The sequence below is a fragment of the Cyprinus carpio genome, chromosome A17 (genome assembly GCF_018340385.1).
Source record: "Cyprinus carpio isolate SPL01 chromosome A17, ASM1834038v1, whole genome shotgun sequence".
Taxonomy (NCBI): domain Eukaryota; kingdom Metazoa; phylum Chordata; class Actinopteri; order Cypriniformes; family Cyprinidae; genus Cyprinus; species Cyprinus carpio.
The window spans coordinates 6271952-6297507 of record NC_056588.1 but is presented as its reverse complement, the minus strand read 5'-3'; the positions used below and the strand labels follow the sequence as shown (position 1 = coordinate 6297507).

General features: G+C 33.3%; 1 protein-coding gene across 19 annotated transcripts; it reads left to right on the top strand.

Moving 5' to 3' along the window:
* Positions 1-792: 792 nt before the first annotated feature.
* Positions 793-25556, top strand: LOC109107919 (neurofilament heavy polypeptide-like). 19 transcript variants are annotated; one of them, XM_042773727.1, is made up of 64 exons: positions 794-1187; positions 1978-2181; positions 2278-2382; positions 3109-3204; positions 3311-3415; positions 3574-3690; positions 3819-3923; positions 4151-4261; positions 5091-5210; positions 5313-5426; positions 5522-5551; positions 5645-5671; positions 6764-7930; positions 9192-9257; positions 9373-9522; positions 9772-9855; positions 9994-10041; positions 10209-10256; positions 10723-10770; positions 10859-10906; positions 11506-11553; positions 11638-11685; positions 11769-11795; positions 11876-11923; positions 12047-12094; positions 12174-12221; positions 12306-12377; positions 12456-12494; positions 12604-12651; positions 12765-12812; positions 12909-12959; positions 13108-13146; positions 13272-13313; positions 13536-13583; positions 13675-13710; positions 13838-13885; positions 13984-14031; positions 14171-14212; positions 14319-14366; positions 14470-14517; positions 14832-14876; positions 16174-16221; positions 16323-16361; positions 16466-16513; positions 16816-16860; positions 16971-17018; positions 17123-17170; positions 17431-17475; positions 18241-18285; positions 18357-18404; positions 18516-18572; positions 18658-18705; positions 18801-18848; positions 19072-19206; positions 19327-19395; positions 19524-19565; positions 19756-19812; positions 19973-20020; positions 21851-21898; positions 22044-22091; positions 22429-22452; positions 22621-22665; positions 22988-23032; positions 23134-25556. In XM_042773727.1, the coding sequence occupies exons 1-64, from the start codon at positions 1169-1171 to the stop codon at positions 23217-23219; spliced, it is 4995 nt and encodes a 1664-aa protein (XP_042629661.1). In that variant the 5' UTR covers positions 794-1168; the 3' UTR covers positions 23220-25556. The 19 variants fall into 19 exon arrangements, with proteins under 19 accessions (XP_042629668.1, XP_042629669.1, XP_042629667.1 ...); XM_042773728.1 differs by having other exon boundaries at positions 795-1187; positions 14186-14212; XM_042773734.1 differs by lacking the exon at positions 9192-9257 and having other exon boundaries at positions 793-1187.

The following is a 25556-nucleotide window of genomic DNA, read 5'->3' as shown; positions in this document are numbered from 1 at the left end:
AATATCTTTACATATTTAAAAATAATTTACTAAATATTTTATATAACTTATTAAACATTTTAAATATTTATTAGACATTTTAAATATTTAATTTCTTTAAATTCTGAAAGTCTTTGTCATTTTTGATCAAATTAACACATCCTTTCTGAATTAAAATATTTAATTATTTAATTTAAAAAAAAAGTACTGATCCCAACATTTTTGAATGGTAGTATTTTTCTATCTTTTTAATCAATCAAACAATTTGCAAGCAGCCAACAAGGTCTGTACTCACCTTTCATACTGCTGCTATATTTTTATTTCAGTAGTGCAGTTCTGTGATTCCCTGCATGTCCAGCGGAGGGCCACTGCATTCCAGCCAAAACATGTTGATCCAACCACATGGAAGTACACATCTGACGTCACATCTCCCTAGTTAAATATAGGAGCCGTGATTCTATATTTCAGATCTGTTCTATAAAATCCCCAGTGAAGCCATATGCAGTTAGATTTGAGATAAAAAAGTGCTAATTAGAAGCATGATTAACTTTAGTGTAATAGATCCTAATGCCAATTATTAATTTAATCGAAATCATCAAAACACTTTATTTTGAAAAAATGATTACTGTGGCGATGCAATATCACTGACTGTACATACATTCAATTAATAACATTATCTGAAACATCAAAAATCAGACATTTGAGTCTGTGAACATGCAACTGTCTCCTTTTCTTTTGCTTCCAGTAGAGCACACCCCCTATCACCTAAAAAGGCAAGAGTGCAACTGCTAAACGCTACACTGTCTAAGAATAAACCAGGCTTGCAGTGTCTAAGGTTACCTTGAAGCACCCCAGCATTTCTCCCGTCTCACGCTCATGTGAGGCACCAATAACATGGGCTAAATTACCAGCACTTATTTGCTGCATCCCCTGCAAGAGCCTGAACTCCCCTGTTTACGGCCATGCCCTAACATCCCATTCTCCCCCAGCCATGATCTCAAATCCGGCACTTTGAAAACCCTCATCCTGCTTTTCTCACAAGATTGTGAGGATTCACCTGTGGATTAAATGGGGACAACAAAAAAGAACATCTTTTCCTGAGTGGGATTTAACATCAACTGGGTGAAACGGTCCAAATAAGATTGGGATACACAAGCGAAATCAAAGGACACTCGGCTGAAGTACCACCATGGCTCAGGCAACTAAAGGTACTACAGGTTTTGTACTCATGATCTCCTGCATTTGATTGACAAACAGAGCTTAATAAATAATAAATGATAAAAAATAAAAAAAAAATTTAAGTAGATATTATGATATTTTATAATAATGCTTGGAGAATAAAAGACTGAATCACAATAAATGCTGTTGTGGTAATACAAGAATGAAATAAGTCAGTTGATCATGTTTTTGTCACAGACAGATTTTGATCTGCTGAAACAAATGATATGCTGTATTAATATTTATGTAGAACATGTTTTCAATGTTAATACAGAGAAGTACATAATTTAAATATTCATAATCTTCTAAGTGTATAGATTTATTTTGATATACATATCAGTGCAAATGCTGTTTAAACCTTAATTCTCTTCATCAAAGAATCGTGAAAACAAATATGTATCACCGTTTCCACAAAAATATTAAACAAACAGCACTGCATGATGTCATTAAACTCACACAGCAGGGAGAAAATAACACAAGATGGAGATGCAGTTTATTCTTGCAAGCGTGAAGTCAGTCATGCATCTTGCTCTTAGAGAACAGCTGCAACAAATATCAGTACATGTTGTTATGGTGCTGTATACTGTACATAGAAATAAATAAAAAACAATGTAGAAAAATATGGAAAGTATTTAGAATATATTAACACAATAAAAAAAGAGAATAGTACTTTAGCAAACAATATTTACCTTTGGGTAACATTTTCCACTTTCTGTGACATTTAGGAGCAAGGTTTGCTATGCCCTTAGTCTATGTGTAAATTCATCCATATGTCTCCAGGTCCCGTGGTGAAGTCCATCCCTCCCACTGGTGTAGCTGCCCCGGCTAGAACAGCACACACAGACTCACTTACTGCCGGGAGCCATGGAATTTTACGAATCATGAATCGCCCGGCACAGTGGGTGGTCATCATCACACTTCTGATTTCTTGGTCAATAGCAGGTGTTGTCATGTTTGATTTTGTCAGTGACGATCAGATTGCAAGTAAGTTTTAAATAGGCCTAATTAATTTTCACAGTTCCTGTTTTATTTACTCTTGTGCTGTTGTGGGTTCACTGCTGAGAAACTGTTTTTATGAAGGCATCCAGGATTTTGGCTCTGATCCAGTGCTAGCAGTGAGCAAGGCCATCGAAGGCATTGAAAACTGGATAAACCATATGAACGATATGCTTTATGATGCTCACGGTATGCTTTCATAACACAAAAATAGCTCATTTTAGTAGCTGAAAGTAATTACCAGCTTTGAAAATTAATTCATTGCTTTCAGTGCAATTACAATGAATGAAACATTCAGTCCTCAAAAAGGTTGCAAAAGCATTAAAGTATCACACAAACTCACATATAATCTTCCTATATAGTTGTCTGTGACCCGGTCATTGAATCATTAAGTTGATCAATTTGAAAATGTCATTAATGCTTCACACATAATTTGGAGATTCAAACAGAATGATTGATTCATGAATCTTGAATCATTAAGTTGATCAATTTTAATTCTCGAAAAATACACAGACCAAACCAAATCAACCGATCCGCAAAATATTAAAAAAAAACAAAATAATTCATTCATGAATCGGCTGTCGCTTATTTCTCGCATGAACACACCGAGAGCTAAATGAGGCGGAAGTCAGTAGCTAAATAAAGACTTTGGCTTGGAATATAGCACAGGACTAATACTGACCACATTGCTTGGAATATAGCACAGAACAAATACAGACAACATTATGATGCTTTTGCGTGTCGTGTTGTGTGTTTTTTTTTTTTTAAAGCCAAGTTCATTGCATGCAAAACATGAGCATGAGTAATTGATTTATTTGGAAACAGAGTACATCACTGATCCTTTGAGAAGTATTATATTTTGTTGATGAATTCCATGACTTATCCAATTGTTTCTGATCTTTTATTTGGAAACAGAGTACATCACTGAAATAATATTTAATCCGAGGGAAGCTATTAGTTTAGCAGCTGACTCATCTGTGTCTTATCTGTCAGGAATATTTAGTGCTGATGGTAGGTACTATATATAATCATTTGTGGAATTTAAACATCATTCATAAGTAGTTTAAAACACGATTTAGCTTTGACTTGCTGTATATTATGTTGTTTTTCCATACAGGAGATTCAGGAGTCACTGAAACAGTGAAATATGGTGGCACTGTATTGGATGAGGCTACAGAATGGATCAGAACCCCAGTGAGCTACTTATTCCACTTGTTTGAAGGTACCTGATTTACTGATCATGCTGAAATATTTGGCTGTTGTTTTGGAAGTTGACATGCAATCAGAGACACATTTATGGGCAATAATTCAAGAACATGGTAAAAAGAAATTATTTGTCATATTTGCTCTAATGTCTGTTTAATGCTTTCTGTTCTACAGACATATTGGATATAGTGATTACTCCAGTGGATATGGTCACTGAAGTTGCTGTGCAAATTTTAAGTGGGATCAAGACCATTATACAATATATTTCAACCATGTTTGGGGGCATTGAAGGTACTGCAAAGCACCAAACTTGATTTTTTTTTCTCATAATTTTATAAATGCATAATTTATATATATTTGTGAATGATTCCCCAAATAAGCAATTGGTCAGAATTTTTTTATTTTTTATTCTCAAACAGGGGATACAGGCATCACTGAAACAGTGAAACTTGGTGGTACTTTATTGGATGAGGTTACTGAATGGATCAGATTCCCAGTGGGCTACTTATTCCACTTATTTGAAGGTACCTGCATTTCTGAAATATTTGGCCGTTGTTGTTCTGAGAGCTGATATGTAATCAGAGACTCATAATGTGCTCTGCTAAAGTAACCCATTTTAATCTACATTTGAAATTGCCACTGATTCCTGTGCATAAAGAAATAATTAGTCATATTTGAGCATATCAATGAAACATAATTTCAGCTGCTCATGCCAGACTGATTTCTGTTTTATGCTTTCCATGCTGTATAGGCATCTTGGATGTAGCAATCATTTATCCAGGGGACATTGCCACTGAAGCAGTTCTGCAAATTTTAAGTGGGATCAAGACCATTTCTTCAACCATATTTGGATACCTTGAAGGTATGGATTTCTCACATTATTTTAGACATTGTCAATAGGATATCACTGAATGTCTATGATATCACATGTCACAGTTGGATGTCCTAAACAGAGCACATTCAGGGCTTTTCCGAGATACCAAATGTTTGGAAGTTTCACCATGACCACACCCTCTCCTTGGTCTTTAAAAATGGCTGACATTAATTTAGTGATCAAATATAACAACTTTAAGGAAATTATTATATTTATTATGATTATTTGTAATGATCATTTAAAACTGACCAATTTTCAAATTGTTTGTCATAAATCAACATCTCAGAAAGATGTTGTGGGGTTTCAAATTAAAATATGACTTTCTGTTACGATTCAGGATATCGATTTCATACATGTCCACTGTAGAGGACACCAGGACTTAAAGCATGTTATAACACATTTTGGGAGACACAACAAGTGAATAGGGAAATAAATTATATATCAATATTCCTATGAAATATTAAATGTTATTATGAAAATCTTGCCAATTATTACACTTTTTTTCCATTACATGTTGCCCTAAAAACACTTGAATATGCAAATTAGAAACAGTTTATAGATTCATTTTATATAATGGGAAAACCCATACTCAGTGATACTTTTTTTTCTGACATGTTGGATGTTATAAGTTGCACTGAGTAAATACAGCTGGATAAAACAAAAACTGTGTCCATATTCATTTCAGGCTGTCCATATTCATTTCAGGCTGTGTGTGTGTGTATATATATATATATATAATATATATATATCTATATATATATATATATATATATATATATAAACAGGTCAAAATAAATGCACTTTATTAATATTTCAGTTTGGTTTCCCAAAATGAGCACTGGTCCCGCAGAACTGGCTGAAATTGTTGTAGAGAAGGCCACAGACATAAAGACCACTGTCTCTAATTACCTAACCAGTCTGTTTGCAGTGGATGAAGGTATTGTTCATTTATAAGCTTGAAACATTGTGTTTAATTTGTATTCAATATTTGATTTGTAAAACAGTATTCAGTTGCGTTATATTATTTTATTTTTCTCAGGTGGTATTCCTGACATTAGCTTTGATCCCATGAAAGTTGTCACAGACACTGTTGAGGAGTTTGCTGACAGGAGGGATATGTTCTTGGCCTATCTCTCCAACATGGAAGACAAAGGTATTCATCATATCATGTATATCACAAATGTACAGTATGCTTGTATATTAAAATACAATGATCTTTTTAACTATCCCTGCCATTCTCTGTTACAGATGACACACCGCAAGTGATAAGACGGAAAGGTTTGTGCCAATATTCATCCGCTCACTCCTCAATACCTCTGTTAATATATAATATTATATGTTAATTTAACAATATTCCTAAATATTTTGCAGGAGAATTTCTGCCCCCTATGGAAAAAGGTTAGTAAATGCACATTCTTTAATTTACATAAACGTTTTACATTAACACAAAACTAATACTAGTACTCAAACTTATGTAATGCAAGATCTCGAATTGATTAAAATTATGTAGTGTTCTGCCTTGTTGTCATTCCATACCCATTCATATTTTTGCACAGTTATGTTGCATCTTACCCTGTTTCAATCCATTTGGTAATTAGAACATTTAGACAGGTTATGTAAAATGGCGCATGAAAAGGCCCTGCATGACTGCATACAGGGATGATTGTCATTTTTATTTTCTGTATGTACTGTAATGTGAATGTTGATGTTCTGTACTCTCCATCTCACAAAGTACTGCCCATGTTACACAATTCTTCATTTTATGTAAAAATGCTTGTGTTTAGTTCTCCAGAATGGTTTAAAAGAAGGTGCATGACACATTTACCCAATAAAAAGTTAAAGTCAAATGCATTTCTTGCTGTTTGTTTTCATATCCCCTTCTTGCGGTGTAGTGCGACGTCTAACCTTCTCTGATACATTCGTCAGATGATATTATTCACAAGCATACAGCATGTAGGAGTTCTTACCGCAGCTATGGCACATGTTGCAAGAATATTGTGACATTCACAATATTAATGCCCTGAGATTTTAAGCTGATGTTGTGGAAAGAAATAAAGGGTTTTATTTTAAATCACTCCACTCTATATGCACAAAGTGTTTATTTAAAATTGTCCAAACAACTCAAACAGTAGAGAATTGTGCTAGCAAGGTCATTCCTGAACTTGACAATATGTGTATCTTGAATGCAGCACAAAAAAAGCATCTGCTAAATGCATTAATGTACACAGAAGCTCACAAGATCTCAACATCACAAAATATAAGCTTTGGGTTTTGAAGTAACTGCTAAAAATGGTTCAACTGAGTTTTTTTGTTTTTTTTATCAGGGCATGACATGTGCATACTGTTAAGGTCATCAATGTGCTGTAATGACGTGTTTCCAATCTGAACAAACTGTTATGTCTTGCACATAAACTGGTAAATGTGTTTTTATATGTAAAATAAGCTTAGTTCTCTCATAAACCTGAAATGAAAAATGAATTCATGAAACAGTTGCAGAAATAGTAGGCAAAACACAGGACCCTGCTTATGCTGCCTACATTGCTGTGAGATCCACAGTGAAGGAGACAGACAACACTAAAGTAATAAAAGAGGTTGAGGAGGAACATGGTGAGCTGGAATCTGCTGAAGATGCAACTGAAAAAGCTCAAGATATACAAGTAGATGTTACAAAGGAGGAAGGAAGAGTTGAACCAGCTGAGGACAGCTCTGATGTCACAGTTTACGATGATGAGGTTGTCTCAGATGTCATGGAGGAGGATAAAACTCCTGGAACAGTTGAAGATATTTTGGATGTTACAGAGGAGGAACCTTCTGTTATGCCAGAAGTCATAGATGAGGAATTAGCTACTGAAAAGGTTGAAGATATCTCTGATTTCATAGAGGACAAGTCAGCTATGATGGCCTCTGATGCGACAGAAGACACTGATGATGCCTCTGCAGTTACAGAGGAGAAAGAAACAACTGAAACAATTGAAGAAGCAGCAATTGAAACAGCAGAAGATACTTCCAATATTACAACCAAAACTGAATTGAATACAGATGAAAATGAATTTCAGAAAATTCCCAATATTACAGAGGAGGATGCAGAACTTGAAACAGTTAAAGATACTTCTGATCTCATAGGTGAGATAGAAGAACCTGAGACAGATGAATATGCCTTTGCTGTCACGGAAGAAACAGCTGAAGAGTCACTAGAAGAAGAACAGCCACCAGAATTGACTGAAGCTACTCAAGATACCATCTGTGTGAAGGAAAAGATTGCAGCAAAAGAACTCAATGATCATGAAGTCCCAGGTAAGGATGAATTAAAAGAGGAAGATAAGCAGAGAAAGGAAGATGTGGCAATTGCTGATGCTGAAAACAGCACAAAAAACCTGGAGAATGAGGTAGATGAAGATGAGGTTGAGGTGGAGACTAAAGATCAAACTATCTTGGGAACATCTGCTGGTGAAGATGACCTTGACAATGAAGAGGAGCTTGTCCTTTCTCCTGTCCAGCATGACCTCACAGACAGAAATGATGAAAATAACAATAACAATGACAGGATGAGAGATGCCATAAAAACAGGCCTGAGCAGGAGAAAAACATCAAAGAGCCATTCCATTGGCACAAACCACCAAGAAGCACACGAGGATCTTCATGAAGAGTCTCACAAAGGTATAGAAAAATTTTGTATGCTTCACAAATATGGAAAAGTGATAGTTCAGTCAACAGATGGCAATCATTATGTCAATAGATGACCTTGATAACAAAGTAGAATTCACTTACCATGGGAAAATTATTCATTAAATTAAAACTTTATTATTTTGTTTATTTAAATTAATAATTGAATAAAAGTTGTAAGAGTGCAAGATCTTAAAATATAACTATATTATATTGCCCTCATAATTGCACCTGATAGAATAAGTAATTTATTAATTGTTTTTATAAATATATAACATGATATTTAATATGATCGCCAATTATTAGCAGCAATTAAACAAAAGATCAGGAACAATAATTTGATTGGCCAAACAGTGTTCAAAATTTTGTTTGAATTCTATGTTTCACAACATTGTAACCTGTAACTAAACTATTTTTGTTGGCCAAGTATAAATTAACTAATTAGGTGGCCATAATGCATCTGAAATGTCAGTTATTTTGTTTATAGAACATAACAGTTGTAAGCTGTCTATCTATATAGTTATATATCTATACATCACAATGATATTTCATCAGCACTGAAGAAAACTGTTTTATCACTCGTCTCTTACAATTTGGACTGGAAAGAAGAACAAATTGATGGATGAAGATGAAGTTTCAATCACTGTTGCTTCTCCTTGACTTCTGCTTCTGGAAAGATGCTTAAAATAGGAGCAAAAACAGCTGGAGGATTCTCTAAAGGACTCTGCTGCTGTACAAGTTTATATGTATAAAACTAGAGAGATCTATTTGATGTTAGTAAACAATTAGACTTTACTCACTGTAAGACTTTTAGCATCTTCTGTCCAGTATTTTTTCTTTAAATAGGCAAAATCCAGATAGATGATGTTTGCTTTTGTGTAATGTTTTAGTGTAATTTAGAATTACTTTCTCAAATCAAATCATTAGGAAAAATGAAAACCATACTAAATACTTCTTTGCACTGACTTGTAAACAATTTCAGTGTCTTGAGTATTTGCAAAGCTGTTGATGTTGCTTAACTGAATAATTCCATTAAGAGAATGAATGGTTTAATTTATCCATTGTATGTTATTAATTTCATTTTGCCATCTAACACAATGACATGGCTGACAACCACTTTGCTGCTTTACAAGTACTATTCATGATAAATTAACAAGCTTATAGTGCGTTAATTCATACACTTATTCTTAATGTTCATTAACCAAATGGATGTTAAAACATGTAACTTTCATTTAACATTTACTCATGATTTCAGTTCTTGAACAAGTGAAAGAAGCCAAAGAGAAAAAAGCTAGAGAGGAGATATACAAAATCATTCAAGGTGAATGGTTTGTTATTTTCTTCAGTGCTTGTACACTGTAAAATAAAGTGCTTGTGCAGAATGAAAACTGAAATTTAAGAGAAAAATTATAGAACTGTGACACTTTTTTTTTCAGATATGAGGGAAAAGAAGGCTGAAAGTAAAGAGGAAGAGATAACACTGCAACGAATAAACATAACAGTAGAAAAAGTCAAGAAGAAAAAGGAGATAGAAAAGGCTAAAAGAAAAGAAAAATCCAAAGAGGACAAGACTCGAGAACCAACAGGTAAAACATACTGAACATGTCTAACTAATGTATCTAATTTCTCTTTTGTGGAAAAACTCAACATCCACATTTAGATTGTACACAAAGTCTAGATTCTGCTCTGTTTTTTTAAGAAGAACACTGAAGGTTATGCTCAGCCCACTGCTACAGTCAAGACCTACTTTATTCACTTATAGATTACATGTAAAACCCATCACCTCTGTTTTATTAGATAATATACTTGTACTATGTATATTAAATGTTTTCTAGAAAAGGACACCAAGAAAAAAACTGAGAAAAAGGTCAAGGTGACTAAAGTGGGCGAGGAACCCCCTCTAAAAAAGAAGAAATCTGGTACATACAGTAGCCTGCATGATGTATTAACACCAATAGAATAGATAAATAAAGCTTTGCTTCCTCATTACACAGGGTTAATGTACAGTTTTAAATTTAAACACTAAATATTTTATTGGAAATTTGTTTATTTTTCAGAAGCTAAAATGGCCAAAAAAGAGACCAAACTAGCAACATCTAAGAAAGGTATTGTGTTATATACCTTGCTTCACTGAGCACACATGATGAAGCAAATTAATAATTTAAGTACATTATGTACACTACCTTAAAGTTTGGCATTAGATAAACTTTTTATAACTAAAGGGACTGTAAACACTTATATATTGTCTTAATTTTTCTCCACTCATTTGCAGAGCCTCGAGTTACAAAAGAAAAGGCTAAACCAGCTCGTTCAAAGAAAGGTATCACAATGCATATTTAAAGTTTAATATTAAAATTAATGAAAGGTGAAAGGCCAATAAAGAAAAATATTTGATTCTGAATGTGTTATTCAGATGATGGCTACATGGATGATGCGAACCAACATGTTTAACCAGTACCTTTTTATTGTAATACATTGAATTCTAAAAGCTAAACCTGTGAAGAAAGGTTATTTTTTCCTGTTTCTCATTAAGTATTTTCTTGAGATCAGTTATTTGTATGATTTAATGTATGTCATGCAGTGCTGCAACCAAAACAAAACTGTTACAGCAAAAAGAGTTATTATATTTATTAAGATTTTAACCCCTGAGCTTTGAAAAAATGTGGAAAAAATATGCTCTGAAAGTACAGAAATGTGTGTTTTTGCATTTGTTTGCTTTGTTTTTGATGTAAAAGAACTAGCTTGATGTATATTTGATTATATATAATAATTTTATACACTTCTAGAAGCTGAAGTTGCTGTTAAAAAACTAAAACACGCTCCTGCAAAGAAAGGCATGACATTCCACAGACAATAAATGCCATTTTAAACAAAATGCAGTTTTTTCTATGTCATAAACTGCTGATGTTGATGAAATTATAGAGCCTGAGGTTTCCAAAGAGAAGGCCAAGCTGAAGCCCTCAAAGAAAGGTAAAAAGAGAAGGCAAAACAAGCTCTTTTGAGATTCCAAAACCTGATTTTTAATTTTCATGCATTGAAATCTTGCTCTTATATCTATATGGTATGGTATTATCTGCTGTTTTAGCTAACATTTAATAAAAAAAAAAAAAAAAAACCTTAATATATTTATGCATTTTAGCAGCTGAAGAGAAAGAAAGACCTGTCCCTGTGAAGAAAAGTATACTCTTCCTATTAAACTTATATTAATAATATTTTTTTATGGTATAATGTGTTGTTTGAAATTGTTTTACAGCCTTGCTCTTACATACAGTATATAGATTCAAATGGAAATGTCATGTCTTTTGTGCTTATGTAAAAACAAAAAAAAACATTAAGATAGATAGATAGATAGATAGATAGATAGATAGATAGATAGATAGATAGATAGATAGATAGATAGATAGATAGATAGATAGATTTAAGAAAGATATCAAGTTTTGTACTCTATGTATTTAATTTAAGTATATTTTCTCTTTATTATAAACTATTTTCACAGTTTTAAATGCTCATATCCATGAAAAGTTGAAATCAGCAAGTTGAAATGCTTTTCTCTTTTCTTATTTATTTAGAAGCTAAAGCTCCCAAGGACAAAATTAAACCGGCCCTTTTGAAGAAAGGTTGGATGCACTTAAAGTAACAGCAATTCATTAAAAGTAATTTTTTATGCATGACATTAACTGAGCCTGCTGACTCATTTTCAGAGCCTGATGTTTCTAAGGAGAAAGAAAAACCACCAACTGCAAAGAAAGGTAATATGGAAATATGTGTCCTTGATAACTTTTTGTCGGTCTCATATATAATTTATTAAATATATACCTCCATCTTCTCTCAGAAGAAAAGCCAACAACCGCTAAAAAAGGTAATTAGTAATTTTCCTTTCTTAAATTTATGGATGAATGCATTGGTCCACTCTTACATCTACTTTTCCTTGAATTGTAGAGCCTGCAGTTGCAGAAGAGAAAGTCAAACCAGTGCCCTCAAAGAAAGGTAAAAAAAAAAAAAAAAAAAACCTTTGTCAGAATAATCTATAGGTAGGATATCAATACCTATAAAAGGATAGGTTTTGAATATTACTTCATTTTCTAATGCATGCATTTATGATCATTTCAGATACTAAAGCTATTAAGGAGAAAGTGAAACCAGCCCCAGTTAAGAAAGGTACAATTTGATTTTTATTGGACTTTTTTTTTTTTTGCAATGTTAATGATGCTAACTGCTAACATTCACTGATGCACAGAGCCTGAGGTTTCCAAAGAAAAAGCCAAGCCAAAACGTTTAAAGAAAGGTAAAATTATTGCATTTGTTTTACTGTTCAACATGCATCTTTAAATGAATATCACATGAAGAAAAATGCCTGAATCTTGCACAGAGGCTAAATCTGTTGAAGAGAAGGCAAAACCAGCACCAGCTAAAAAAGAGAAGGAGAAACCTCCAAAGAAAGGTAATTTTCAAATGTGAATAATACATCTGTGTTCATGTAATTTAGAAATAAATGTCGACCTTTTATTTTTTTTAAAAGCTGTAAAAGAAAAGCCCAAACCTGCTTCTGTAAAGAAAGGTATTTATAATACTTAAGTGTTTTTTCTTTATTTTTTTTCTGAATATGAGCACATACTGAACATGAAACATCACACTAAATATGCTGCTGATTTTCCATTCTTTCACAGAACCTAAATTTCCAAGAGAGAAAGCAAAACCTAAACCTTCCAAAAAAGGTTAATTATCTGCATAGTTCATCGTGTTTTTGTAGTGGTTCAGTGTTTTGTGCATTGTTTTTCTTTTCTTTTTTTTTTGTGAAATTTATTCTGTATAATATTATATATTTCAGAGGCAGAAGTTGCCAAAGACAAGCATAAACCTGTCACTGTGAAGAAAGGTATAGATAAGTCTGTGATTACGGTACATTTCCTTAATAACAATTAGATATTCAAGCAAACATAATCGTATTCGGTTACATCTGAATGTTTTGCAGAACCTGCTGTTGCAGTTGAAAAGGCAAAACCGAAACCTGCACCAAAGAAAGGTATACATATTTAACAGTTTTTAAGGCCAATGCAAAATTCAAATAAAATTTTTCTAAGCATAGTTTCAGAGCCTGAAGCTGCTATAAAGACATGTCTTTGCTGAACTGTTTTAAAACTGAAATGTCATTCTGTTTGTATAACCTGAAGTTACCAAAGAGAAAGCTAAACCAGAACCTGCAAAGAAAGGTATCACATTAAGATGCAGTATATGCAATGTTTGTTTTAAATGTTTTCAAAATTTACTACCAGGCAAGACTAATGTGTGTCATATTCCAAGCTTTTTCATGTTTCATAAATTCCATGTTTTACAGAACCTGAGATAACCAAAGAAAAACCGAGAGCACCAAAGAGAAGTATATAACATTATTCGTGAGAACGATAATACAAGCTCAAATTTTCTCCAGTCAGGTTTTAATACAGTTATTGTTTTTTTCTCTCTCTTTTTTCACAACAACAAAATAAAAGACTCAAAACACAAAAAAGAAATCAAATATTCTACAAACATATTTAAAAAAAAATATGTTAAAGAAAAGAATTTACAGTATCAAAATATTTACTCATCCCTGACATTTCAGAGGCTCAAGTTATTAAGGAGGAAGCTAAACCAGCTCCTGCAAAAAAAGGTATTGTTGTTAAGCAAAATGAACATTTCCCTTAAATTAAAGAACATATATGCTGAAAAGCCATTTTGTTTCCTCTTTTTATCTTTTGAAGTCTTCAAAGATGTTAAACCAGCCCTTAAGAGAAGAGGTTTGAGTTACCATTATTGTAGCTTGATGTGGACTTTAATTCTGTGTTAAATACAAATTAAAAAATTAGCCAAGGACATTTAAACATTTTGGAATCTCTAAATATTTTCACATCATTGCCATTTCAGAGGCTAAAGTAATGAAGAAGAAAGTTAAACCGACTCCTGTAAAGAAAGGTATGGGTGGCAGTGAAATCATCCTGAATATGCTCTTGTTTTCCACTGTATGATGACTGTTTTATTATGATGGTTATTATATTCATGAACTTTTACAGAGCCTGAAGTTGCTAAAGAAAAGGCACCTGAATCAGCACCAAGAATAGGTAAGATTTCCACATACAAATGTGAGAACAATATTTTATATTCAAAAGCTAAAGATGTTAAGAATATCTTAAACGTCATTGTTAGGCATACTTGAAACTTATTTATCCTATATTTTAAAACATTTCAAATGTTTTGTGGCACCTATAACCAAAGAAAAGCCAAAGCCAGCACCAAAGATAGGTAATTCAATTAAAAACAATGACAAAACTATTTGTTTAACTTTACATCTTTGCCAGTTTTAAGATAATGCTAATGCTTTAAATATTTTATATTATCACCATTTTAGTGGCTAAAGTCATCAAGGAGAAACCTAAACCAGTTCCTGAGAAGAAAGGTACGAGTTAATTATGCAGCTTATGTTTGCTGTCAAGTAAAGTTCAGGCTCAAATGTACTCAAATCAAGTTTTTTCTTATTCAACTAATTATTTTAATTTCAGAAGCTGTAATCATCAAAAAGAAAGTTAAACTGGCTCCAGTAAAGAAAGGTATGGGATGACAGTGAAAATCACCCCTGCAGATGCGTTTTTTTTTTTTTTTTTTTTTTTTTGCTGTATAATGATTGTTCATTACATGAATTAAACGGGTTTATAGAGACTGAAGTTGCTAAAGAAGAGGCCCCGCGACCGGCACCAAAAAAATAGGTTTTTTCCATTGGAAAAACGAGTGAAAATACTTTAACTCAGCATTTCAAAGGCTAAATATATTAAGAATCCATTGAAGTCCTTTGTTAGGCATTTGAAACCGAAAAATCAGACTGATTTTCTAAAATGGTTTGAAGTTAAAACCCCATATTTTACAGCACCTGAGATAATCAAAGAAAAGCCAAAGCCAGCACCAAAGAAAGGTACTGTCATTTATTTTTGAAAGACAATGTCAAAACATTTTTTTTCATATTTGGGCCTGTTTTAAAAGATGGGGGATGATTCAAATATGTTTATGATATCATTATTTTAGAGGCTGAGTCATAAAGAGAAAGCTAAACCAACTCCCTGAAAAAAAGGTTGGAGGACTGTTATAATGGAATAAAACAAAGTCCCAAAGAAAAGTGGAAGATCATTGTTACAACATAGAAGATGACCAACATGTTAATTTCAATATCAAAGGGCAGCAAGTCACAGTTCCGGAGAAAGAGGACGAAAGGAGGAGCTAAACCAATTCAGGATCAAAATGGTACCTGAAGCAACTAATGAAAGGTGTCATCAGTTAAAGTATTGGCGCTTAAAAGAGGATGTTTGACGGTGAAATCACCCGGCAAGGGTTTGGTGTGGTTCAGGCATACTTGAAACTTATTTATCCTATATTTTAAAACATTTCAAATGTTTTGTGGCACCTATAACCAAAGAAAAGCCAAAGCCAGCACCAAAGATAGGTAATTCAATTAAAAACATTGACAAAACTATTTGTTTAACTTTACATCTTTGCCAGTTTTAAGATAATGCTAATGCTTTAAATATTTTATATTATCACCATTTTAGTGGCTAAAGTCATCAAGGAGAAACCTAAACCAGTTCCTGAGAAGAAAGGTACGAGTTAATTATTGCAGCTTATGTTTGCTGTCAAGTTAAAGTTCAGGCTCAAATGTACTCAAATCAAGTTTTTCTTATTCAACTAATTATTTTAATTTCAGAAGCTGTAATCATCAAAAAGAAAGTTAAACTGGCTCCAGTAAAGAAAGGTATGGATGACAGTGAAATCACCCTGCATATGCGTTTTTTTTTTTTTTTTTTTTTTTTTTTGCTGTATAATGATTGTTCATTACATGAATTAAACGGGTTTATAGAGACTGAAGTTGCTAAAGAAGAGGCCCCTCGACCGGCACCAAAAATAGGTTTTTCCATTGGAAAAACGAGTGAAAATACTTTAACTCAGCATTTCAAAGGCTAAATATATTAAGAATCCATTGAAGTCCTTTGTTAGGCATTTGAAACCGAAAAATCAGACTGATTTTCTAAAATGGTTTGAAGTTAAAACCCCATATTTTACAGCACCTGAGATAATCAAAGAAAAGCCAAAGCCAGCACCAAAGAAAGGTACTGTCATTTATTTTTGAAAGACAATGTCAAAACATTTTTTTTTTCATATTTTGGCCTGTTTTAAAAGAATGGTAATGATTAAAATATGTTATATTATCATGATTTTAGAGGCTGAAGTCATCAAAGAGAAAGCTAAACCAACTCCTGAAAAGAAAGGTTTGATTTACTTTATAATGTAATAAAAAAAATTCCCAAAGAAAATTTAAGATCATGTTAAAAATATAAATATGACCAACATTTTAATTTCAATTTCAAAGTCATCAAGGAGAAACCTAAACCAGTTCCTGAGAAGAAAGGTACGAGTTAATTATTGCAGCTTATGTTTGCTGTCAAGTTAAAGTTCAGGCTCAAATGTACTCAAATCAAGTTTTTCTTATTCAACTAATTATTTTAATTTCAGAAGCTGTAATCATCAAAAAGAAAGTTAAACTGGCTCCAGTAAAGAAAGGTATGGATGACAGTGAAATCACCCTGCATGCGTTTTTTTTTTTTTTTTTTTTTTTTTTTTTGCTGTATAATGATTGTTCATTACATGAATTAAACGGGTTTATAGAGCCTGAAGTTGCTAAAGAAAAGGCCCATCGACCGGCACCAAAAATAGGTTTTCCCATTGGAAAAATGAGTAAAAATACTCAGCATTTCAAAGGCTAAATATATTAAGAATTTATTGTAGTCCTTTGTTTGAAACTGAAAAATCAGACTGATTTTCTAAAATGGTTTGGTTTGAAGTTAAAACCCCATATTTTACAGCACCTGAGATAGTCAAAGAAAAGCCAAAGCCAGCACCAAAGAAAGGTACTGTCATTTATTTTTGAAAGACAATGTCAAAACATTTTTTTTTCATATTTTGGCCAGTTTTAAAAGAATGGTAATGATTTAAATATTTTATATTATCATGATTTTAGAGGCTGAAGTCATCAAAGAGAAAGCTAAAGCAACTCCTGAAAAGAAAGGTTTGATTTACTCTATCAAATTAACATCATCCTTAAGACAAATTAAGACTGTGCGAAGAAAATGTGTGCTTTCTCTAAACATTCTTATATTGTCATAATTGCAGAGACCGAAGTCATCAAGGAGAAAGTTAAACCAGCCCCTGTAAAGAAAGGTATTGATGTGAACAAAATCATCCTGTAATGATGTTGCTTCCCACTGTGTGATCATTTATCACTTGAAATTGCTTATATAAGGCATGAAGTTCATAAAGAAAAGGCACCTGAACCTGTGCCAGAACTTACAAAAAAGGTATTAATATATGTAGTGTAATCAATGTTTATCTTTTAACATTTGCACATTTGAATAGGTATAGAAAAGCATTTCAGGATTTTCTCAGAAACTAATCCTTTTTTATGTTTCGCTCCTTCTTAGTTAAAGTTCCAAAGGAAAAGACAAAACTTGTCCTTGAAGCAAAGGGTACTTACATAGTTGACATTTTAAAGGGATACTCCACCCCAAAATGAAAATTTTTTCATTAATCAGTTACCCCGATGTTGTTCCAAATCTGTAAAAGCTTAGTTCATCTTCAGAACACAGTTTAAGATATTTTGGATGAAAATCGGGAGGCCTGTCACATAGACTGTGTAAGTAAGTTACACTCTCAAGGTCCAGAAAAGTATGAAATACATCGTCTCCATATCACCGTATGCTCTTCTGTATCAGCTGGGCAACAAGGATGTGCTATTTCTACTTGTATTTAGCTTTGATTTGAAAGAAAACAGCGCATCCTTGTGGCGTGGCTGATACATAAGAGCATACGCAGCATACGGTGATTTGGAGAGACACAGAGGAGACTGTTGACAAAGGAATTATTGAATAAAGTCGTTATTTTTGTTTTCTTCGCTTACAAAAAGTATTCTCGTCACTTCATAACGTTACAGTTGAACCACTGATGGCAGATGGACTATTACGACGATGTCTTTCATACTTTTCTGGACCTTGACAGTACTTACTTGGCAGTCTATGGGACAGTCACAAGCCTCCCGGTTTTCATGCAAAATATCTTAAATTGTTTTCCGAAGACGAACAAAGCTTTTACGGGTTTGGAACGACATGGGGGTAAGTGATTAATGACAAAATTTTCATTTTGGGGTGGAGTATCCCTTTAATTCAAAATTCACGTAACACAAAATTGTTTATTTATTTGCTATTTGTAATTTGCTCTACTAAAATGTTTTACAGAACCCAAAATAACTAAGGAAAAGCCAAAGCCAGCACCAAAGAAAGGTACTTTGATGTTTAAGGCATATTAAAGTATTTAATAACTTTAAACAAAAAACTATACCCAACAAATTCAGAAGCTTTAGTCATCAAAGAGAAAGCTAAACCAGCCCCTGTGAAGAAAGGTTTGATTTACTGTGTTAACAATCACTTTAACACTATTCCCAAGCAGAATATTATATCATGCTGTATTAAGTTTTTTATTTGCTCTAAATGTTAATAAATAAACATTTTAGAGTCTGAAATTATCAAGGAAGAAAGAAAGAAAGCTAAACCAGCTCCTAAGAAGAAAGGTAAGAGTTACCAATATTTTACCTCCAATTTAAAAAAAATCATATTTAAATTTAAAGAATATTTTCACTTCATTTCCCTTTTTAGTGGCTGAAGTCACCAAGGAGAAAGCTAAGCAAGCTCCGATGAAGAAAGGTGTGAATGTTAATGAAATCATCCTTTGTGAAGAGTTGCTTTCTGTTATATGATTATTATATAATATTATTATCACATGAAATATTGTTTTATAGAGCCTGAAGTCACTAAAGAAAAGTTATTAGAACCAACTCCAAAAAAAGGTGAGATTTCCCCACAAGTCTTTTAGAAAAAGTACTAATAATAAGTTTTTTTTATTGTTTTTGTTTTTTTATGGTGCTAATGTATAATTAAAGATTATGTTTGCATGATTGAATCTCATGTAACATCTGTGCATTTGATAAGAGTCTGAATGGCCTCAGATCATTTACACAAATTATTTTTGATGCTTATTTGATGATGCTGGTCTTATTGGTTTGGACTTAGAGCTCCTGAACTCTATCAGCCAAAAACTGTCTCTTCTGGATTTACTGAGGAAGGACATTGGTGAAATGAAGAGTGATCTGGAGTCCACTCAAAATCAAATTACGCTTTTACGAATGGACAACAGAACAATCAAAGGTATTTTGTCCGTATTAGAAATATGGTGGATTTTGACATTATCAGGCTGAAAATTTGCATAAAGTATTTGTACAAGTAATTGTTTGGCTTACGTTAAACCACATGCTGCTTGTGTCTTAGAGCCAAAGACTGTTGGTGTAAAGGTAAAACCAGCAGTCTCCAAGGAAAAGGTCAAAACAGCAAAAAAAGGTATTAAAACTGATTATGAATTATAGACATAATGAGCTACAAAAAAAAAAAACAGGAACCAGACTGTAAAATTATGATTTCCACTGTAGTGTTCACCTGTGGGTAAGTGAAAGATTTTTCTTTTCTAGACCATGATGCTCTGATGAACGTTACAGCACATATTAAAGCAGGTAATTCTCATATATAACCTATTATTTTCAGGAAGTTTTCTTTTTTTTTCTTTTCTTTTGGAATTTGCCAGAGACTGAAGCTTCTTAAGAGCACTATTAGAATATTCTAATATATATATCAAGTTTTATAATATATATATCAAGTATATATATCAAGTTTTTCTTATTCAACTAATTATTTTTATTTCAGAAGCTGAAATCATCAAAAAGATAAAAGATAAAGTTAAACTGGCTCCTTTAAAGAAAGGTATGGGTGACAGTGAAATCACCCAGGCATATGCTGTTGTTTTTTTGCTGTATAATGATTGTTCATTACATGAATTAAATGAAATATACATTACAAAATTAATACAGTACAAGATGAATGTAAATTATATCCAGCTCTCATTGTCTTCTTCACTACACAGAACGTGATGCACTGAAAAACATCACTAAACCAGCACCTGCAAAGAAAGGTATGTCGGAAAGCTTTGTAACAGCAGCTATACAGGTCCTTCTCAAAAAATTTGCATATTGTGAAAAAGTTCATTATTTTCCATAATGTAATGATAAAAATTAAACTTTCATATATTTTAGATTCATTGCACACCAACTGAAATATTTCAGGTCTTTTATTGTTTTAATACTGATGATTTTGGCATACAGCTCATGAAAACCCAAAACCCAAATCTCAAAAAATTTGCATATCATGAAAAGGTTCTCTAAATGAGCTATTAACCTAATCATCTGAATCAACTAATTAACTCTAAACACCTGCAAAAGATTCCTGAGGCTTTTAAAAACTCCCAGCCTGGTTCATTACTCAAAACCGCAATCATGGGTAAGACTGCCGACCTGACTGCTGTCCAGAAGGCCATCATTGACACCCTCAAGCGAGAGGGTAAGACACAGAAAGAAATTTCTGAACGAATAGGCTGTTCCCAGAGTGCTGTATCAAGGCACCTCAGTAGGAAGTCTGTGGGAAGGAAAAAGTGTGGCAAAAAACGCTGCACAATGAGAAGAGGTGACCGGACCCTGAGGAAGATTGTGGAGAAGGACCGATTCCAGACCTTGGGGGACCTGCGGAAGCAGTGGACTGAGTCTGGAGTAGAAACATCCAGAGCCACCGTGCACAGGCGTGTGCTTTTGAACCAGAAAAACAGCGGCAGAAGCGCCTGACCTGGGCTACAGAGAATCAACACTGGACTGTTGCTCAGTGGTCCAAAGTACTTTTTTTCGGATGAAAGCAAATTTTGCATGTCATTCGGAAATTAAGGTGCCAGAGTCTGGAGGAAGACTGGGGAGAAGGAAATGCCAAAATGCCTGAAGTCCAGTGTCAAGTACCCACAGTCAGTGATGGTCTGGGGTGCCATGTCAGCTGCTGGTGTTGGTCCACTGTGTGTTATCAAGGGCAGGGTCAATGCAGCTAGCTATCAGGAGATTTTGGAGCACTTCATGCTTCCATCTGCTGAAAAAGCTTTATGGAGATGAAGATTTCGTTTTTCAGCACGACCTGGCACCTGCTCACAGTGCCAAAACCACTGGTAAATGGTTTACTGACCATGGTATTACTGTGCTCAATTGGCCTGCCAACTCTCCTGACCTGAACCCCATCGAGAATCTGTGGGATATTGTGAAGAGAAAGTTGAGAGACGCAAGACCCAACACTCTGGATGAGCTTAAGGCCGCTATCGAAGCATCCTGGGGCTCCATAACACCTCAGCAGTGCCACAGGCTGATTGCCTCCCATGCCACGCCGCATTGAAGCAGTCATTTCTGCAAAAGGATTCCCAACCAAGTATTGAGTGCATAACTGAACATAATTATTTGAAGGTTGACTTTTTTTTGTATTAAAAACAGTTTTATTTTATTGGTCGGATGAAATATGCTAATATTTTGAGATAGGAATTTTGGGTTTTCATGAGCTGTATGCCAAAATCATCAGTATTAAAACAATAAAAGACCTGAAATATTTCAGTTGGTGTGCAATGAATCTAAAATATATGAAAGTTTAATTTTTATCATTACATTATGGAAAATAACGAACTTTTTCACAATATGCTAATTTTTTGAGAAGGACCTGTATTATACAAATATGCATATGTTATTTGACAGAATTTGATTTTGATTTTATGGATTCTGTGATTTTTGTGGGCAATTAAGACCACAAAATTTCTTATTTTTAAATATTAATTTTATTCTTGTTTCTTTGTAAATCACTTTGAACTGTTATTTAGAATAAAGGTTATCAAAACAAATGATTTATATCCATTATGTCCAAGAAATGATTCACTTTTCTATTCTAGATAAAGAGGCTCCAAAAGCTAAGATCAGACCACAGCCCAAAAAGAAAGGTAAAATATATATCTACTGTCAACAACTGAAATCACCTACTGTACCACAATCACTTTCTTCTAGTTTTCTAAAGGAGTGCTAAGTAAAAAGATAAGTTGTTCTTATTGTTGTATCAGTGACTAAAAATCTCTCTCCTGATGCTAGAAATCACCCATGAGAAGGTCAAACAAGTAAAGGAACCTTTACAGAAAGGTACTATGGCTGATTTACTAATGACTTTTAATATAATTCTTCATTTCAGCAAAGTTCTGTATTTTTACACTCCAAGAATATTCATTAGTTTATAAATTCATCAACAGGCTTGACATTATGCTTGATCATATGATGTCTGACTAGTATATAATAGTTGACTCATAAGAGTATAGAAATCTTATCTACAAATAGTACTTGCTAAAAATGCATGTGTAGACATGAACAGGAATCTGATATTCCTTAAGAAGATATTATGGAAATATTAATCACATCACATGTCTAATAAAATCAGAGCAATCCAGCACATAACAAACAGCTATATTTGTTTTGGTTTTAGAACCTAAGCAGGTCAAAGAAAAAGGTATGCTTTTCTTATTAGATTTTTATTTTATTTTAAATGTACCAGTTATAAAGTGGTATGACAAACTGTTTAGGTATTAAGTGCAGCCCATGTATTCTGACTGTGGGGAACATATACTAATTGCATAACATGTAAACTGATGTTTTGTGAATGTTCTGTAATCGGTAGTCGAGCCAACTAAGAAGGAGGCTGTTGTGGGCAAGGAAGTAAAAGGTAAGATATTTATGCTTGTGTGTATATATTTGAAATACTGAAATAAAATACATTTTTATTAATATGTATTTCAGTTTTAGTTATTTTGTATTTCAACTTAAACTAAACGAAAATTAGAGATGTTGTCAACTAACTGAAATAAATGTAGTTTGTTTTCTTTTTATTTGATCCCACTTTGTTTCTTTTATTTTAAGTAAAATGTTTTTAATGGTTTTAGTTTTATTTTATTTAATTTTAGTTTAGTTTATTATAATAACCATGGTGTACTGTAAAATCATTTGATTAAGATTAGGTTAAAGAAATATGTATTTCCCTTCTGTAGGAGAAGAACCTGATGTCTCCAAAGATATTCCAGAGATGGAGGATGGTGAGTTTTTGTCACTATGTCAAGTGTGTACTTCAGATCATGATGAACCTTTATCTGACCTCTAATGTCTCTAATGGTCTCTAATGTCTTTTCCCCTACAGAGGATGTTCCCTACTTCCAGTGTTTCTTTGTGGATGAGGATGATACTCAGTATCCATTCTTCCCCTTTTCACCACCGCTGTGGTGAAACTAGCCAAACCTCGTATTCTGATGTTAAACAACATGGCAAAGCCAGTGAAGACGGACCTCTGAACGCTCTGATGCAGTGGAGAGCTTCACAGTAGGTCCTACAGCATTACACCAGCAATGACCAAGAAATGTGAAAGAGATTTAAGTTACTTCCTGGATCTTAAAACTCGAAAACTTCCTTCTCAGATTCTTTGTCATTTTGAAGAACAGAGTTTGCAAATATTGCGCTATTTATTATATCATCTTAAGGCTATCCATCTTTTTATTAATACCATGGATTTGCCTTTTGTTTCTGAATGATTACTATCTATTTATGATTAATATATATGTCCAAGAAGGACAGGAAGAAATGAAAGAACTAACTTCCTTTCTGAACATGCATTGGGGTTCAGGATTGTAAGATTATATAGTCTTTTATATAAACATGAGGCGTGACCTCGTTTTGATGGGGTGCTAATTCTAAGCATTCCACTGTGTTTTCTGTCAGAATGGGGTTTGGAAGTTGTTCACGGTTCGTACAACTGGAAGGAAGGATATAATAAAACAAGAAATATGTAAACTATTTCATATATCCTTTCTTAGTGATACCGTTTACTAAACTGTTTACAGAAGTAACAGCTGCACTGAGAAATACGGGCTTTGGACCGTAAGCTCAGTTCCTCAGAATGTATACATCATTTTATTTATATATTATTTTTATTTTGTTTTATTCCTCTCTCTTTTTTAGCTTTCCATACATTTTACTTAATATAACTTGCCAAATGTTTTATAAATCTATACTTCAGAGGAAACAAATATGTTTTGTTCAGTGCTCTTTATAAATGATTTTGCATAACAAAATTAAGATAAGCTGTTGTGCTAAATCCAAGAAAAAGCATCAAACATCAAGGCAACTACGTTGTTCTAGTATATCACATTGCAAACACTACTGTTTTTACTTTTATCTGCATAACATTAATAGTTTATTTAAGATAATGTCTGTAAAAATGTGGGTGTGTTTTTGCAATATTACATGGATAGACCTACCTAATAGAGAAGAGACAATTAAATAGCATTCTGAATTGTGTAACAAAAATTGTCTGTTCCACATTATACTCATACAGAAGATTTTTTTTTATTATTATGGGATAATGTGTCAAATTAAATTTATTGCATGCAACCACCGTGTGTTTCAACACTGCCCCTGGTGGCTCCCTGGCTCATTACTCCATTGCTTGATTTAATGATATTGAGTGTTTAATGGTATGTACTAGTGAGACACACCATTAAACTAGTGTGCCGGTGGGCTGCCCTGGAGACATTTCTTTTACTGCCACTGTCTTTTCTGTATGAGTTCAGCATGTGGCTCCATTGAACATAAACTCATGTCTGTACAAAGAGCTTTTTTACCTCTGATGTTAAGTAACTTAGGGTGATCGTACGTTCTGTTTTTCCCAGACATGTCCTGGCCAGGATTTCTAAATTGCCTAAAATGTCATTTTTTTGACTTTCTGAAGGTAATGACTGTAAAGTAGTTTCACCAGCATGCAGGCATTGTGCTTAATCGACCAGTTGTGGCCTGCGAGAAGGTGGGATCTACAGAGAAGAGTCAAAGCAGTGCAAATACATGTACACATAATGTCTGAGGACTCTAGAGAGGAAACGCCAAAACCTGGACATTTTAGGCAATGTAGAAATCCCGATCAGGATATGTCTGGCAATAAGAGGATGTATAGTCAACTGTACAAATACATATTGTAGCAATGCTCACTTGTAACAGATATACAGGTCTTTTTTGGACTTTTTTGGACTTTTCAAGTAAATTATGAGCTTGTTGGTGTGTTCTCAAGCAAACTGTGAAGCAATGAATAACAGCATTTTTCAATAGTTCATATAGTTCTTTAAGATATGTGTACTGTTATTTTAAACCTAATTTACAGTTCATATTTGAAAAATGTTCCTCAAAGATAATAGTTTGCATGATGTTTGCATGAATTTTGTTTAAAAATGTATCTAAACCAGACCATATTTAATTTGTGTGTGTTTTTAATTGGAATTACATAATTTCATTGAAAATGTATAATGTAATATTATATTCATTTGGGTTTTTTTTTTTTTTTTTTTTTGTTTGTTTTTTTGCATGGTTTTGAAGTTAGATGTTGAAAACATTCTCTGTACAATGTATAGCCATAAACTGAAATCATATTTATAAAGCTCTAAACAGAATCAACAATATGGTCTCCAGTCAAAAAAAAAAAGGCCTGTATGCAACTGTAAATGCTATTGTAACTGTAATACAGACTTGATACAGTCTGATTTAAGTTTTAGAATAAATAAATGTTTGCAATAATCACAA